This window comes from Daucus carota, chromosome 5 (assembly GCF_001625215.2).
Source record: "Daucus carota subsp. sativus chromosome 5, DH1 v3.0, whole genome shotgun sequence".
Classification (NCBI taxonomy): domain Eukaryota; kingdom Viridiplantae; phylum Streptophyta; class Magnoliopsida; order Apiales; family Apiaceae; genus Daucus; species Daucus carota.
The window spans coordinates 42,548,623-42,564,307 of NC_030385.2; the positions used below are offsets into that span (position 1 = coordinate 42,548,623).

The 15,685-nt window shown below is 31.2% G+C and overlaps 3 protein-coding genes across 4 annotated transcripts; 2 read left to right on the forward strand and 1 right to left on the reverse strand.

The window, feature by feature from the left end:
- The first annotated feature begins 2,858 nt into the window (after window positions 1–2,858).
- LOC108219944 ((-)-alpha-terpineol synthase-like) lies at window positions 2,859–4,758 on the forward strand. Of its 2 annotated transcripts, none has more exons than XM_064093729.1 (3): window positions 2,859–3,225; window positions 3,641–3,909; window positions 4,019–4,758. In XM_064093729.1, exons 1-3 carry the CDS (start codon window positions 2,962–2,964, stop codon window positions 4,059–4,061), a joined length of 576 nt encoding a protein of 191 aa, XP_063949799.1. In that variant the 5' UTR covers window positions 2,859–2,961; the 3' UTR covers window positions 4,062–4,758. The 2 variants fall into 2 exon arrangements, with proteins under 2 accessions (XP_063949799.1, XP_017249034.1); XM_017393545.2 differs by having other exon boundaries at window positions 2,864–3,195.
- A 78-nt stretch (window positions 4,759–4,836) lies between these two features.
- Window positions 4,837–7,063, reverse strand: LOC108219942 (uncharacterized). The gene is made up of 3 exons (XM_017393544.2): window positions 6,032–7,063; window positions 5,357–5,890; window positions 4,837–5,262 (listed from the first exon to the last, which is right to left on the reverse strand). The coding sequence occupies exons 1-3, from the start codon at window positions 6,821–6,823 to the stop codon at window positions 5,149–5,151; spliced, it is 1,440 nt and encodes a 479-aa protein (XP_017249033.1). The 5' UTR covers window positions 6,824–7,063; the 3' UTR covers window positions 4,837–5,148.
- Window positions 7,064–11,329: 4,266 nt separating this feature from the next.
- On the forward strand, window positions 11,330–11,719 carry LOC108221800 (B-box domain protein 30). Its single transcript, XM_017395657.1, has one exon. It carries the CDS (start codon window positions 11,330–11,332, stop codon window positions 11,717–11,719), a length of 390 nt encoding a protein of 129 aa, XP_017251146.1.
- Window positions 11,720–15,685: the final 3,966 nt, after the last annotated feature.

Consider the following 15,685-nt stretch of genomic DNA (forward strand, 5'->3'; position numbering starts at 1 on the left):
TGTGCCAAATGAATATATGTGCATTCATGTACTTGAATAGGTTGAGATATAAATTTATTTTTTATTCCTTTCTCTCCATTTTTTTACTTTTTGATGAGGTGGCAATTATAGCTATTGCTATAGTTTGTGCTAAATATAGCACCAACTATAGCAATATGCTATTTTAGCACAAAGTTTAGCACACCATTGGAGTTGAAATTTTTTGATTTTGAGCTATAATATAGATATAGCACAAGATATAGCTCACCATTGGACTTGCTCTTATGAAATATCATCTCAATTTTTTACATCAGGTCTACCAGATTAAACATGGAATATAGTAGCTGGTGATACATATGTCTTTTGACATTTGACCAGTTAAATTGACTATATTTTAACTGGAATTTATATTTATTATACAATTGAATTTTTCTAAAAAAAGATATCATTGAAAAATAAATCTAGCTTATTTTAACATGTAACTTTCTATTTCTTAAAATAATAAATAATTATTTTTTAATAATTGGTTAAAAGTTGGTCAATTTTACTCTTCAAAAATCAAAAGGTGAGACGGAAGGAGTACAAACTTTTTATCACATTTTGTTTGAAGTTCCTAAATTATTATCAAATCTGAACAAATTAGAGGCCAAAAGACTATTTGGTAACCCTATCGGCTAACAGGCGATAAACTTGTACCGCAGACCGCAGTGTGGGCAAAATATAATCAAAATCCGGTTCTTTATATTTATATCAGTAACATGATTAATATCAGAAAAGTAAGTTTTTTTTTATTACTAAGAATTCGTAACATGATTATTATCATAAAAAGTAAGTTTTTTGCTATCACCGAGAATTCGTAGAAAATTTCACATTTTCGTCAATATCATTGAGTGTAATTATTCTACTAGCTCGGAAATGATTACTATCAGAAAAGAAAGTTAATTTTTTGTTGTACCGAGTTTTGCCCTACAACTTTTCATTAGCAGCTTCATAATGAAAACGAAACTAAAGTTCTATCCAGGACTAAACAAACTAAAATTAAAACGAAACTAAAGTTCTATCCAGGACTGTCTCACATGCACCTTCCTGTCGAAAACCCACAACCTGTCTATTGTTGTTTCTCTGGATCTCTGTCCATTATCGAATAATAAACTTTTGGCCCAAGATCTTTCAATATTTCATAATTCGGCCCTATCCAGTTTTGCATGTTTGATTAGGGGTGAGCATTCGGTCGGTTCGGTCCAAAACCGGACCGAACCGAATAGACCGAGAACCGAAGTTTAGATTTTTTTCGGACCGAACCGGACCGAAGTTTTATAATGGACCGAACCGGACCGAACCGAAATAATTCGGTTCGGTCCGGTCCGGACCGAAAGAACCGAAATTATTTTAAAAATAAAAAAATATTATATTTTTTAACTAAAATTCATGATTTATTTTAAAATTTTCATATTAATTAATCACCCTCAATTCATTAAAGATACATATAATTAAATTTACAAACTAGATATTATAATTATAACATATAAGATACATATATAATATAAATATGAATTAAAATTATATATATTTTGGACAATTCGGTCTATTCGGTCCGGACCGAAATAATTTTTTACGGACCGGACCGGACCGAACTTTATTTCGGTCTATTCGGTCCGGACCGAATGGACCGAATTTTCAGAAAATTAGGACCGAACCGAACCGAATTTACACGGTTCGGTCCGGTTTTTCGGTTCCGGTTCGGTTTTGCTCACCCCTATGTTTGATCACTATATCTGTGAATGGATTACAGTTGTGTAGTAAAGCTTGACATTCTTGAAATAATCGGATACAAGATAGAATATGTTTGTAAAATGTAGCCAAGTCCAATCAAATAATGCAACAGCGTTGATTCAAGTCCAATAATGCAACAACCACGACATTCGTAAGAAAGTGACTGGTTTGTCTAGCAGACTAGCAAGAAAAACATAACTCATTCAAGAGAAAACATGGTGTTATAAAACATTATTATAAGTTACAAAACATATATAAATGCAAATAGTTTAGCTGTAATTAGTGGATTTTAAGGTTATATATTTATCTAAACATGATTTAATTGACTTAAGTTAGCTAAACATGTAAAATTGGTGGGCTGGTGAATATAGAAACAACAGTTAGTCTCTTTTTAACAACTACCTTATGACCTGTGCGGGATTATTTTAAAATTTATTATTTATGAGAATATAATGGGGCTGTTTAGCTTAACTTAAAAGAAGTGACTTATTGCTTAAAGTAAAGAATCGGATTATAAGTGATAAGTGAACTAAATTTATAAGTTACTAAAAGTTTTTGGATAACTTCACTTATAAATCAATCAAGTGTTTGGTAATTTAAATTTATATATAAATTAAAAAAAAATCAAATTATAAAAATACAAGAAACGTTATTAATAAATAAAATTTCCTACATATTAAAAATTTCAAAACTTCATAAAATTGCAATTCAGTGAAAAAAGCTCAAAAAAAGATAGTATTTCTAACTTCCAGCTTCTGGCTTCAAAAAAGCTGAAAAGCACTTCTAATTTCAGCGTCCAAACACACGCAGATAAGCTGAAGTCAGCTTTTGTTTAAAAGAAGTGGGAAGCAGGTGTTCCCAAACACCCACAATATCTTTGATATATTTATTTGGATTACTGTTATTTAGATGTAATTTTTTATTTATATTAACATTTGATTCTTCACACTCTTGGAAGGGTCAAGGTTGAATTAAATTTTGATACTATGATACTTGGTACTTTTGGTTTTAAGTTGAAAGGTGGTTTCGTTTATTATTAAAAAGTACCGGTAATAATTTGGCACCAGGTTATACCGTGATAAAATTATGAACCATGTGTGAGCAATTTGTTTGTCAAATTATGACAAATGCCATCCGACTATACATGTTTTGCAAATGTACATATCATGGAATACATAATAATTCCAAGCATTTCGCTGCAAAACCGATATGGCTCTCCAATGTCTGAGTTCAACCTTGCTAGTTACTGCACTTCCCCGCAGTTCTGTTCCTTTAGAAAGACATCATAACAAAAGCTTTGCTACTCAACGCTCTGTTCAATGCATAAAAACTAGAGCTACGATAATAAACCAGGATAGCGGTGCAGCTTTGAGAAGAAATGCAAACTACCCACCAAGTTCTTGGGATTACAATTTCGTCAAGTCACTAACCAGTGATTATACTGTATTAATGCTTCTTCTTCTGTTGCTCCTGGTTATAATGAATATTTTCTTTTTCTTTTTGAAACTCTGGTTATGAATATTTAATCTCTACATTTTTTTTTGCTAAGTCTCTCACTACATATTTATAATGGGATTGGATCTCTAAAAATAATATGTTCGATCACAGAGTACCGCGTTTAATATGGTTGTTTTTGATACGTGAATACCCAGTTTTACTTATTAAGCACGGTATGATATGCCGCCATATATGTCTTTGGACACCTTTTGTTTATATACTCGGATATAAATTATGGAGCATTATGATTTTACTCTAGCTATAATATAAATAAGATATACCATAATAAACTTGTATATCACTTACCTGCATGGCTGCATGGGGATGGCTAGATCATTAAAAATAGTTTTAGGTGAATGATAATTTAATGTAACATGTGTAATCTTCGCAGGAAGAAAGATATGCAAGACAGTTGGATGAGTTGAAGGACGATGTAAAACGTCTCATTCATGCAGAAACGGATGACCCGTTGGCCAAGCTCAAGTTGCTTGACACAGTTCAAAGGCTAGGGTTGAACTACCGATTCCAGAATGATGTAAAACAAGCAGTTGCTGTCATATATAACGATATCAGTGATGAATCGTTGAGTGATGACCTTTATACAACAGCTCTGCAATTCAGAATGCTCAGGGAGCTAGCATGGATATACCGTGTCACAAGGTCTGTCATGCTTTACTTTCTTAATAACTCAATGATACTGATCTATCCATGTAACTCAAAATCAGATTCATATAATTCTTACCTTATTCTCGTTTTTTTTTTTTGACAGACGTGTTCGATCGGGAGGTTCAAAGATGAATCCAATTCTTTAGAACATAAAATTTAAGTACGTTGCTAGTTTGCTGACTTCTTTCTGCTGAACTGCTTGGATGATGTTAAAGTCCAACTTGGCGAACTTTAGCAAATTAGGGTTCATGTTCTGTTCTTTTTCGTATACATTAATGTACCATCTAGCCTCTACCCTTGGTAATGTCCAGCGCAAAGGCATATCCAAGGCATTTTTCAGAGATCCCAACCCATTATAAATATGTCGAGAGAGATATTTTAAATATTCATTAGCAGCAGCAACAGAATAGCATTAGTACAGTATAATCACTGGTTAGTGACTTGACGAAATTGTAATCCCAGGAACTTGGTGGGTAATTTGCATTTCTTCTCAAAGCTGCACCGCTATCCTGGTCAATGATCGTAGCTGTAGTTTTTATGCATTGAACAGAGCGTTCAGTAGCAAAGCTTTTGTTATGATTTCTTCCAGAAGGAACAGAACTGCGGGGAAGTGCAGTAACTAGTAAGGTTGAACTCAGACCTTTGAGAGCCATATCAGTTTTGCAGCGAAATGTTTGAAATTATTATGTGTTCTGTGATATGAGCGATTTGCAAGATATATAGAATCAGATAGCATTTGTCCTAATTTGACAAACAAACTGCTCACACCTGCTTCATAATTTTATCATTGTAACCAAATTCTCTCCATATCATTTATTAGCAAAGAAAAAGCCGCTTCTCTTATATACTTGTTTGAACATATTAGCAACTTTGTTGCGAACCATTGTAGCAAATTTGATGAGAAACGTGTCAAAAATAGTATTGAAGAGATGGAAAATAAAATAAGTACTTTTAATGATTCGACAATATTAACATATTTCATTCACCCTGATCGAAGATGCTTATTTTCAACTTGGTCTTGGAATACACTTCCTGCCTAGAATTCGATTTTTGCAGCTTCAGCTGAGACGAACCTTTACCCCAGATATATGCATGCTCATTTGCCAAAAGATTGATTATTACCCCTATGTGCTGTGATTGAGCAGAGTAACAAATCCCATCTAGCAAAAATATAACCGAACCAAACACATTAAATATGTCTAATACTAATTGCAAGAAAGAATAATGGCTTGACTAGGGATGCATGTAAATCAGTTCTTCTCCTTTGCATTCTCTAATGGCAAGTTCCATCACATTTCTCTGTTTTGGGGGAAGAATATCACAACATTGTCGTCTCGGTGCCAGCAGCTGTGTCATCAAAAACAAGGAATCATGTTTGTGCATATATATCATATTATTCATAATCTCAAACAAAAAAAAAAGAAAAAGAGAAAAGGAATACTTGTTTATTGTCAAGATCCAACTTTCTTGAGGAGACTCTAATCTCCTCAAGTCTCCGCGGTGATGCCATATCTCTGGTGCAATTATCTGCAGTCATTTGCTTGTAAATGCTCTTGATCTCTCCCTCCGCAGAAGAAACCTTCTCCATGTAGAAAACAAGGGGCCTTCGACATGCATCTGGATCATGTTCCCTTGTATTAATGTCAAACAAAGTGTTCAGAACATTACCTGTCTGGAATGGCACAAATGTCTGTTGTGCACGAAGAGTGTCCGACATGTGTACACGCTTTCCGAATACTTGAACAGCATAGCCCCATGACACTGAAACCGTCCAAGAAAACCATCGATCGTAGCAAACTGTCTGTTGAATGATTCTGTGGGGATCATGTTTTACAGCCTCATTTAGATGCTCCAAGGCCTTCAAATTTGACATATTTGGGAAAATCGGATTTGTAACATCCAAGTGATGAAGTGATATTAAGGGTGTCAAGGAATGGGAAGCCAGTATGCCAAATATATCTCCCCTGATATCCATCTGATCAAAATAAAAACCAAATATATTAAGCTCAATAAAAGCTCATATCAACAGATGTACTTTTAAATTGCCTTTTGATTCAATCTTGCATCTGTAATTAGTACTAAAAGCCAATTTACACACATTTGTAACTAAAATTACCTGATGGAAACCGATTTCTTTGGTCAAACTGATCCCAAGCTCTGCAATACAAGCAAAAATTCTGCCATCACTTCCATAAAGATGAGGATATCTTTGGATGCATGAATCAAACACATTAGCAAGAACTTTTGCCAGTGGATAACTTATAGCAAAACCAGCTCCCCAGAAAGCCATATCATAAGAAAAAACCGTGTTCTGCGTATAACTTTCTGAATTGCTCCCAATATAGTACCAAAGGTCATGATCGTACTTAGAAAGCACCTTCACTAAATTATCAGCAAAGAACATGGTATCATCATCTCCGAACACAAACCACCTCACATTCGTATGATTGAGAGCCACAGTCTCTGATACAATACGGGCTACCCGGATCACTGATCGAGGCCCCCCTCTAAAAGTGTACCTAAACTGAGAAGTATCTCTTGAAATGCAAACCGGAGGGAGTGAATTTTCATAGTCTTGATCCAAGCTTTGATTTGCTGGTGGCCTTGTCTCCAAGAACACACAGCCTCTCATCAGTCGAGGCTTCCACCAAAGCCTAACGTAATCTTTTCGACCAGGCCATGACTTATCAGTTGATGCAATCCCAAAAACAATGTGCTCAAGTGAAGTAGGGGGGATCATGTCTTCTATAGAAACTGAAAAATGGAGGAATTTCGAGTTTGGCACAAGAAATAACGACAATGTAAAGTAGATTATCCAGATAGAAGCTGATATTAAGATGAAAACTTTAGGGCCAGGGAAGCTCATGGTCTTGGGTTTGTTCTCGGGGCATTGCTCAATGCCCTTCATTTTAATGCATGCAGGGGAAAATTTGAAGTGCAAGGATGAAGGGGGTGCTTGAGGGCACTAGTTGAGTTATTAATCCGGGCGAAAACGATATCAATAATTTAATATCACGTCACTGTCAAATTATTTTGTGCAAAATATTATGTTCTCTATTTGAAAATGGATGTATAGAAGAAGCAAAACCCACAAAATTTGGATCGGTTTTTACAAATCTCAAGTTATTAGATGCATCACCACCTAAGCAACTGAGGGTTAAGTAGAATGGAAGTAAAATTTAAAGATGTGATAAACTTTGATAATGTCAACTCTTTCAAGTGGGCAAGGCTAACGTAAAGAGTGTAAGGTTGCCTAACACCGACTCCAATACCTCGTATTCTCTCCATGTGGATTGACCGCTGAATGTGCGTTAGGTCCAGTGGCTGATTTGTTCATTAGTTGCGTTATTGTGTTTCTCTCTCTGTAGTCAGGTGATTAATCTCTGTTCCGTAGCTCGTCGAACTGATTAAATCTCCGATTAATCACCGATCAATTCAATTAATCTCCGATTAATCCTTGTTCCATAATTTCACCGATTAAATCTGATTTCCGCTTTTTACGACACTTGTTTCTCTTGATCCCGTTGAGTATTATTCTCACATCTAAGTATTTCAATTTGTTTGGTTACGCATAGTTTGGACAGAGCATTGCGAGTCTTCACAGTGCTGCACCATGTTGGTTTCTCTGGTCTGTAAGCGAGCTTTTACTTTTGCAAGACTATTCGGATATGATAGTTCATTAGCCGATTATATTTGGTTGAGTTTGTCATCAATATATTTAATTTGAAAAAGTTAAATTATTAATTTATATTAATTAAATATATTAATAAAATTATTATTATTATATATTTGTATCATTGATTATTGTTATATTAAATATTAATATTTAATTATTCAAATATATATAAAAAAATTATTTCACATTGTAAAATCCTGTGATTTTATTTATTTATTTAAATATTTTATTTAATTAGTATTGTTATTATGAGTTAGATATTAAATTTAGATTGTTTGTATTTATATATTTAGATATTAGTATTAATTGGAAGTTTCTAAAATTTATTTTGTGTTAGTTATTTGAATAATAAAATAGAGAGAATTCTTTATTAATGGAAAGAAACGTAGAAATATTATCGAAAATCGAAATCTTCTTGAGAAGACCTTATATTTGGAAATTGGTTTATGAGGTGGAGAAAATTGTGATTTAAGTTTGGAACTTCCTATTTACGATTAGGTTTTATGTGCTATATAAGAATCCCTCTGGAATCTGAATAAGTCGTACAACAATTTACGTGGACGGGTATGTTTTCTTTTCTCTTCGATCTTTGCAAGTATATGTTGATTTGAGATATTGATTTCTTGTTTCTTGTCATGTGTATTTGATGTGAATATATCATGTTTGCTTAATTGTTTATGCTGAAATTTGTATATAACAATTTCTGTGAATCAGTTGGGTTGTAAAAATCTTAGTAAATTGAAAATTGATCGGATATTGTTGATTCTGGACATTCTGAAAAGCTCTCTTCGATACCTACAACTTTTGTCTCAGAACTTATTTTGAAATTAGCAGTGTATCTATGCTTAAAATCACATTCCTTGTAACCTTTCAGTTCTTAGTCGCGAAACTTTTTTTTCCCATGTTCAAAAATTCGCTATAAATTGATCGTATGTCGAAAATTTACTCGTGATACCAATCTGAAAAGCTTGAGATATAATCTTTAGTCATCAGTCATACCCATTTGTTGTTTAAATTGATTTAATTGTCTAAACTGACTTACAAAGATTCAGGGCTGTTTATACTTTTCTGCTGAGTTGTTCGGTGTTTAAAAATTCATATCTCCCTCGTTATTTGCCATAAAATTGTGATCTTTACCAATTCTGAAACCTCTAAGAATTCTCTTTAAGTGTTTAGTTATAGTATAATTGATATCAGTTTGTTTGCTTCATGAAAATCTGCTTTGAATGTAAACTGCTCCTGAGTAAAATTCTGCTCTGTTACTTGAACTTCTAAAATTCATAACTAATTCGTTATCTGTCCGTTTATTATGAACTTGGTCATTTTGGAATCCTTGTTGAATGTACTTTAATTCTCCAGTTGACTATTTTCTCATATTCAGAAACTATATTTGGTTTAGATTGAGATTTGTAACAGCATGCATTGTCATTTGTCTTATTCGGTGATTAAATTGTGTTAATTGTTATTAGTTGTTAAAATCTGAATTTTATTAAGACTTGTTATGTGCCTTGCTTTTTATTGTTTAAGGAGTACTATATGTTAATTATGTTTTGTTTATTAATTAAATGTATAGGCTTTGTTCGTGTTATTAATTTCGGATTTTAAGTGTCGACTTTGAGGTAAGTACCTTTTGACTTACTTTTATTTTCGAAAGGATATTTTGATTTCGCAAATTTCAGATTTTTGTTATAAGATATAAGAATTTTGTTTCGAAATTTATAAGATATAAATGAGAATCTTTGAAGACCCAGTCTCTACGTTTCAAACCCGTTCGTAGTCTACGTTATAGTTCCGGAACTAGCCTTAGATACCCTTAGTAGGCGCACAAGTGTGCAACTTTAGATACCTGCTAAGGGCGCGTGATTATTGAACTTTAGATCCCGGTCACTGGGTAAGTGTGGCAAAAGAATAAGAATAAGATCCCGGTCACTGGGTAAGTGTGGCCGTAGAGCAAGACTGTGGCATTGATAAGATTTTTGTTTCTGTTTTTGCTTCTCTTTTAAATTCTGTTCGCTTTTAAAATATAAACTGTGGGTTGGATTTGCTTTTACAAGTGTTTTAAAAATTATTATTGTTTTGAGGAACAAGGTTTTATAAAAACACTCACTGATTTCGAGATTAATTGTTAGTCAAATTGTTACTTGCTGAGCTGTGTAGCTCATCCATTTTTCTATATTTCAGGTTCTATCATGTGGAAGAATTTTGAGAATAAGATTGAGGACTTTTGGATTTTATGCTTCGTGATTATTTGCATTTAAAGACTTGGTGTCTATTAAGAATAATTTGATGAATTTATTAGTTATTAGTTTTGGATTATGGAGCTGCGTCTCCTAGTTTATGACTTTTGATTATCGGGTTTGACCGCTGCTTTGACTGATATATTATTTGAGGATTTTGATTTAAGTAATGGTATTATATTTATGTCGTGAAATTAGTTTTTAGTATTCCGAAAAGTCGGGGTGTTACACACATACTTCCCTCTAATATACACCTCCTTGTAGGATATTAAAAACCCTAACTTTAAAATTCTAAATATGAATTTGAAAATTTCCTTTTTTCAATTAAATACCAGAATATAATTAAATTTATAATGAACAAGCCTCGTACCCATATGTTGTCATATAAATGTGAACACAGTATGACTCTTTTCATTGCTAGTGGACCAGTGGAATCATCTCGAAACCAGCTCGTAGCCGCCACACATCGCCTCTTAAAACATACAGGGATAAAAGAATCTCGAATACTCGATAAATATGAATTTTTCAAACAAATAAAAGTTATCATTATATTATACTCTCTCCGTTTCAATTTACATGTCCACCTTGAAGAAATTTTTTTGTTTCAAATTACTTGTCCACTTCAATTTTCAATGCAAAATCATATTTTCAAAATCAATTCTACTCCACAAATCTCTTATTTATATTTCCTAGATTAATCCCACTCCACATATTTTGATCATTTAATGCAATTAATTTGTGAACATCCACTTTTCTTAAACTATGTGATTTTTTTAAAGTGGACATCTAATTTGAAACGGAGGGAGTATGTATATAATAAAATTAAAATAGCACTTTGGCTAGAAGATTTCTTTAGACATATGCATGATCTATTTATTGCAATACATACAATAATTGGCTGTTCCAACACCACATTATTGACCACACTCCACAAAATCAAAATGACCACAAATATAACTCAACAAGTCACAACTCACAAGTGAGCCGAGCTAAAGCATGCAACATTCTATCACAAATTTGTGCTAAACTTTTGACAACTCAACCAACACAAATCTGCAGCCCATTCTTCTTCTTACACGTTACACTCCATCACTGGCTCACTTAAAGAAGTGGCATGACCGCTAATATACACACTTGACAAAACCCCACTCATCAAAACCATACTGCTCCTACTTTAATTTTTGGCCATGCAAATCTCCCCCTCTCTCTTCATTTGCTAACTACTCTAACAACTAGTTAAATCATGCCTCATTATTTCCCTTTAAGCCTCTTTTGTTGTATTAGTTTAGTGGTATTTTCGTCCTCACGTTGTAATTATTGGACACCAACCTTTAATTTAACTGCATGCAAACAACCACATGCTAGGATTCTTCTGTATGGCTCTACTTGCATACATCCCCTAGGCCTTATATATATGATCCCAGTCTTGCTTATTTTTGATCTCCAAAACGATTACTTTGTATATACAAATTAACATTAAATCATATTTTCGACATCGAAAATGTGCAGAGGAAGAGTGGAAGAGGAGAGCCGGGAGTTCTCAGAAGTGCTCAGAGAAGAAACTGCAGCAGTATTGGCTCATGCCAGCCAAGGGTCAGTATGTTGTGAGCTCTGTGACTCGGATGCCACCATATATTGTCCAGCCGACGATGCTTTTCTGTGTCGAGATTGCGATAAAGAGGTCCATGTAGCTAATTTCCTGGCCAGAAGACACATTAGATGCTTGCTTTGCAGGACTTGTCAGAGCCTTACTAGTCGGTACCTCATCGGAGTTTCTGCAGAGGTTGTGCTCCCAGATGTTGTTAATAAATCGGAGAAAAGACCGTGGAGTACTTCAAATCTTGAAGCCAATCACTCCAGAGAACATAAGATGCCTTTCTTGCTTCTATGAGTAGTTCTGTAACATTTGTATTTTGATTGTTTTCTTTAAATTTTGAGGATTTTGTCCAGGAATCACATTTACATTACCCTTACATCTTGATTTATTCAGTAAATTTGTTGATGCTTCGTCTTCCCCTCTATAGCTTAAACTAGGTGTTTCTTTGATAAATATTTATTCCAGGAAAAAAAAATCTGAAAAATACAAATCTGTGTGCGCCCCTGTTTGTTAGTATCTGTCAATGATCGATTCTAAAGGCAAATTATTCATGTATAAATCATGAAAGATTAGCGTAATTCTTTGTGACTAAAATATAAGTTTCAACATCTTAATGAGTATTCTGAAGAGAAACTTTTGACATAATATTTCAATAAAATATGTTGAAAATAAATTAATGGTTATATGTAAATTTGAAATTTAAAACTTTCAATAAATTAGTTATTTACTTTTGTGAAAAATTATTATTAATTTTGATAACATGTGATTATCACAAAAGATGGAATATTACATAGCTAATACAAAGATCATCCGGAGTTTCTCCCAATTCCATAAATTTTAATTGAATTCTACAAACTCGGTTATGTAACCTAAGGGTGTTTTCTTCATATTTATTAAAGTTGAATTATGACATGCCTTCAAAAAAAAAAAAAAAAAGTTGAATTATGACATCTACTATACACTATATCATTGTTTTAAGTTGATATGAGTTGTGAAACAAATTGTAATTGTGTACGATAAATAGCGATAAATTTTAGTAACAAGGATATAAAAAAAAAAAAATTAGTAACCAGATATTTCTAAAATTTCTCTAAATTTTATCAGAATTTATAAGATCCCTAATTTTGTAAAAGTTTGTATCAATATCGTGATAAATTATATAGAATATAAATTAACTGCTTTTATAATTTGAAATTTTCTTACATTCTCTAATCAATCAATCAATATATATATATAAAGGAGGATGCGGGCGTCTCCAGAATTGCTCGATTCAGTCTTCTAATTTTTCTTGAATTTCGGAGAGAAAATATAATTATAATTCAAAAAAAGGTTCAAGAATTCTAAAAGTAATACAATTCTTTTCTTATCGAATTCTAAAGATGATACAATTCTTTTCTTATATATAAAGGAGAATGCGGCGTCTCTAGAATTGCTCGATTCAGTCTTCTAATTTTTCTTAAATTTCGGATAGAAACTATAATTATAATTCAAAAAAAGGTTCAAGAATTCTAAAAGTAATACAATTCTTTTCATATTGAATTCTAAAGATGATACAATTCTTTTCTTATTTAGTATTTCGTATTGAAGTCTAAAGATGATACAATTCTTTTCTTATTTAGTATTTCTTATTGAATTCTAAAAATATTACAATTCTTTTCTTATTTAGTAATTCTAAAAGGAATAGGATTATATTTATTCAAACGAACAATAATAAATAAAATACAATTTATATTTAAGATTTGTAAGATAATATGTACAATTCTTATTTTCGATAAGATATATAGAATATGTAGTTGAATTTTAAATTATAAAATTTTATTTTCGATAAGATATATAGAAGAATAATCTAATACTAGGTCCGTAATTACAACTGTGTTTAAAAATCTAAATAGTAGACACAAATAATAAATTAGATAACACGATATGTTCGAATCATAAAATTTAAATAGTAGACACAAATAATAATTAGATGACACGATATATTCGAATCATAAAATTTATTAACTCGGCGTGTCTAGAATTATTGAATTTAGTATGATAATTTTCTTAATTAAATTTCAAATTGAAAATAAAATTATAACATAAAAATCAGATTAAAAAATATAATTCTTATTTTCAAAAGTTGTAGCGCTAAACTAACGTAGTTCCATAATGATCAAGAAGATAGCATCTCAATCATGAAAACATTTTTGAGATCTTCGCAGCCTCATTCAAATAGTATGCATGAACTTACAATCAATCTCGATAACAGTTCGATTCAGTCTTATAATTTTCTTGAATTTTGAATAGAAAATAAAATTATAATTTAAAAAATTAAGTTCAAGGATCTTAAAGGTAATATAATTTTTTTTATTAGATTCTAAAAATAATAAAATTCTTTTCACATAATTTTCTTAAATTTCGGCTAAAAAATATAATTATAATTTATAAAATCAAGTTCAAGGATTCCAAAAGTTAATACAATTCTTTTCGTGTTGGATTCTAAAGATAACACAATTCTTTTCTTATTTAGGAATCCTAAAAGAAATAGGATTATATTTATTTAAACTAACAATCAGTCAATCATAGATAAAATACAATTTATATTTAAGATTTGTAAGGTAATACGTACAATTTTTATTTCGAATAGAAAATAAAAGATTGTAAAGATATTAATCATTAAAAAAACTAATAGCAAAAAAATTAGAATCATAAAAGAATAATAATTTTTAACTAATAAATAGGAATCATAAAATGAAAATAATTAACAAATAAAATAGGATATATAAAATAGGAATCATATATTGATTTTATGATAATGTAAATGATTTTTAATTAGTATTGTGTTTGACGGGCACGGGAGGCGGCCCAAACTAACTTTTATCTAAATAATAATAAATTTTCTATTAGTATTATGTTGGACAGGAAAGTGGCCAATAATTTTTTTATCTAAGTTATAATATGATTTTTTTTGTCAAAACGGGACCACGGCTTAAAAAAATTTTCATCCAAATATAATCTTTAACTTCATCATAATTATAATAATTTTTTATTAGTAGTGTGTTTGACGGTAGGGCGACTCAAACTAATATCTATATTATAATTTATTGTTATTAGTACTGTGTTTGACAAGAGAGCGGCTCAAACTAATTTTTATCTATATTATTATATTTAATATTATCATCATTACAATAATTATTGATTAATATTATCTTTGATGGGATGGCGGTCCAAACAATTTTTTTTATTAGTATTGTGTTTGACAGGAGGGTCACTTAAACAAATTTTTATATTAATTATAATATTTTTTTAATTAATGATATGTTTAACAGGAACATGACTCAAAATAACTTTTATGCAATTATAATATTAATTCATATCAAAATTTATAAAAAATTCGTAACGCCGCCGCGAAACGCGGCTTTATTAAAATACAATTATAATTCAAAAAATTATGTTCAAGATTTCGAAAGGTAATATAATTCTTTTCTTATTGGATTCTAAAGGTAATAAAATTCTTTGGTTAATCTCATTAATTAATGAAGGTTAGCTTTTAAAGTTTGGCATCGCATGTAATACTCTAAAATCTATATAAAAAAAAATCAGACTAACAAATTATTTGAAAAATTAAAACCGATAGTTTACGGTTTGATTTTTCAGCTTTGGAGCATGATGTTCAAAAACGCTAATTTAACCGCACGAAGAACTCCCTTTTTTCCCGAACCTACCTCTGCTGTAAACTCAAACAGGCAACTCTGGCTCGTATAAGTCGTTTGACTTTAATTTTAAACCTAATTTTAGGTACTTTGATCGTATAACAAATATTATTATTTTTGATTTTTTATTTTTTGGATATAAATATCTTTATTTAGAAAAAGAAAATTTTAAAAATATCAAGTTCGATTCAAAATAATAATAGCTCGATTCAGTCTTATAATAATGAATCATATATTGATTTTTTTAAGATAATGAAAATGATTTTTGATTAGTATTGTGTTTGACGGGCACGGGAGACGGCCCAAACTAATTTTTATCGAAATAATAATAAATTTTTTATCAGTATTATGTTTGACGGAAAAGTGGTTAAACATTATATTTAATATTTGTAAGGTAATACGTACAATTTTTATTTTCGATTTAGTCTTATAATTTTCTTAAATTTCGGATAGAAAATATAATTATAATTAAAAAAATCAGGTTCAAGGATTCCAAAAGTTAATAAAAAAATTTTCTTTTTGGATTCTAAAATTAATACAATTCTTTTCTTAGTTAGGAATCATA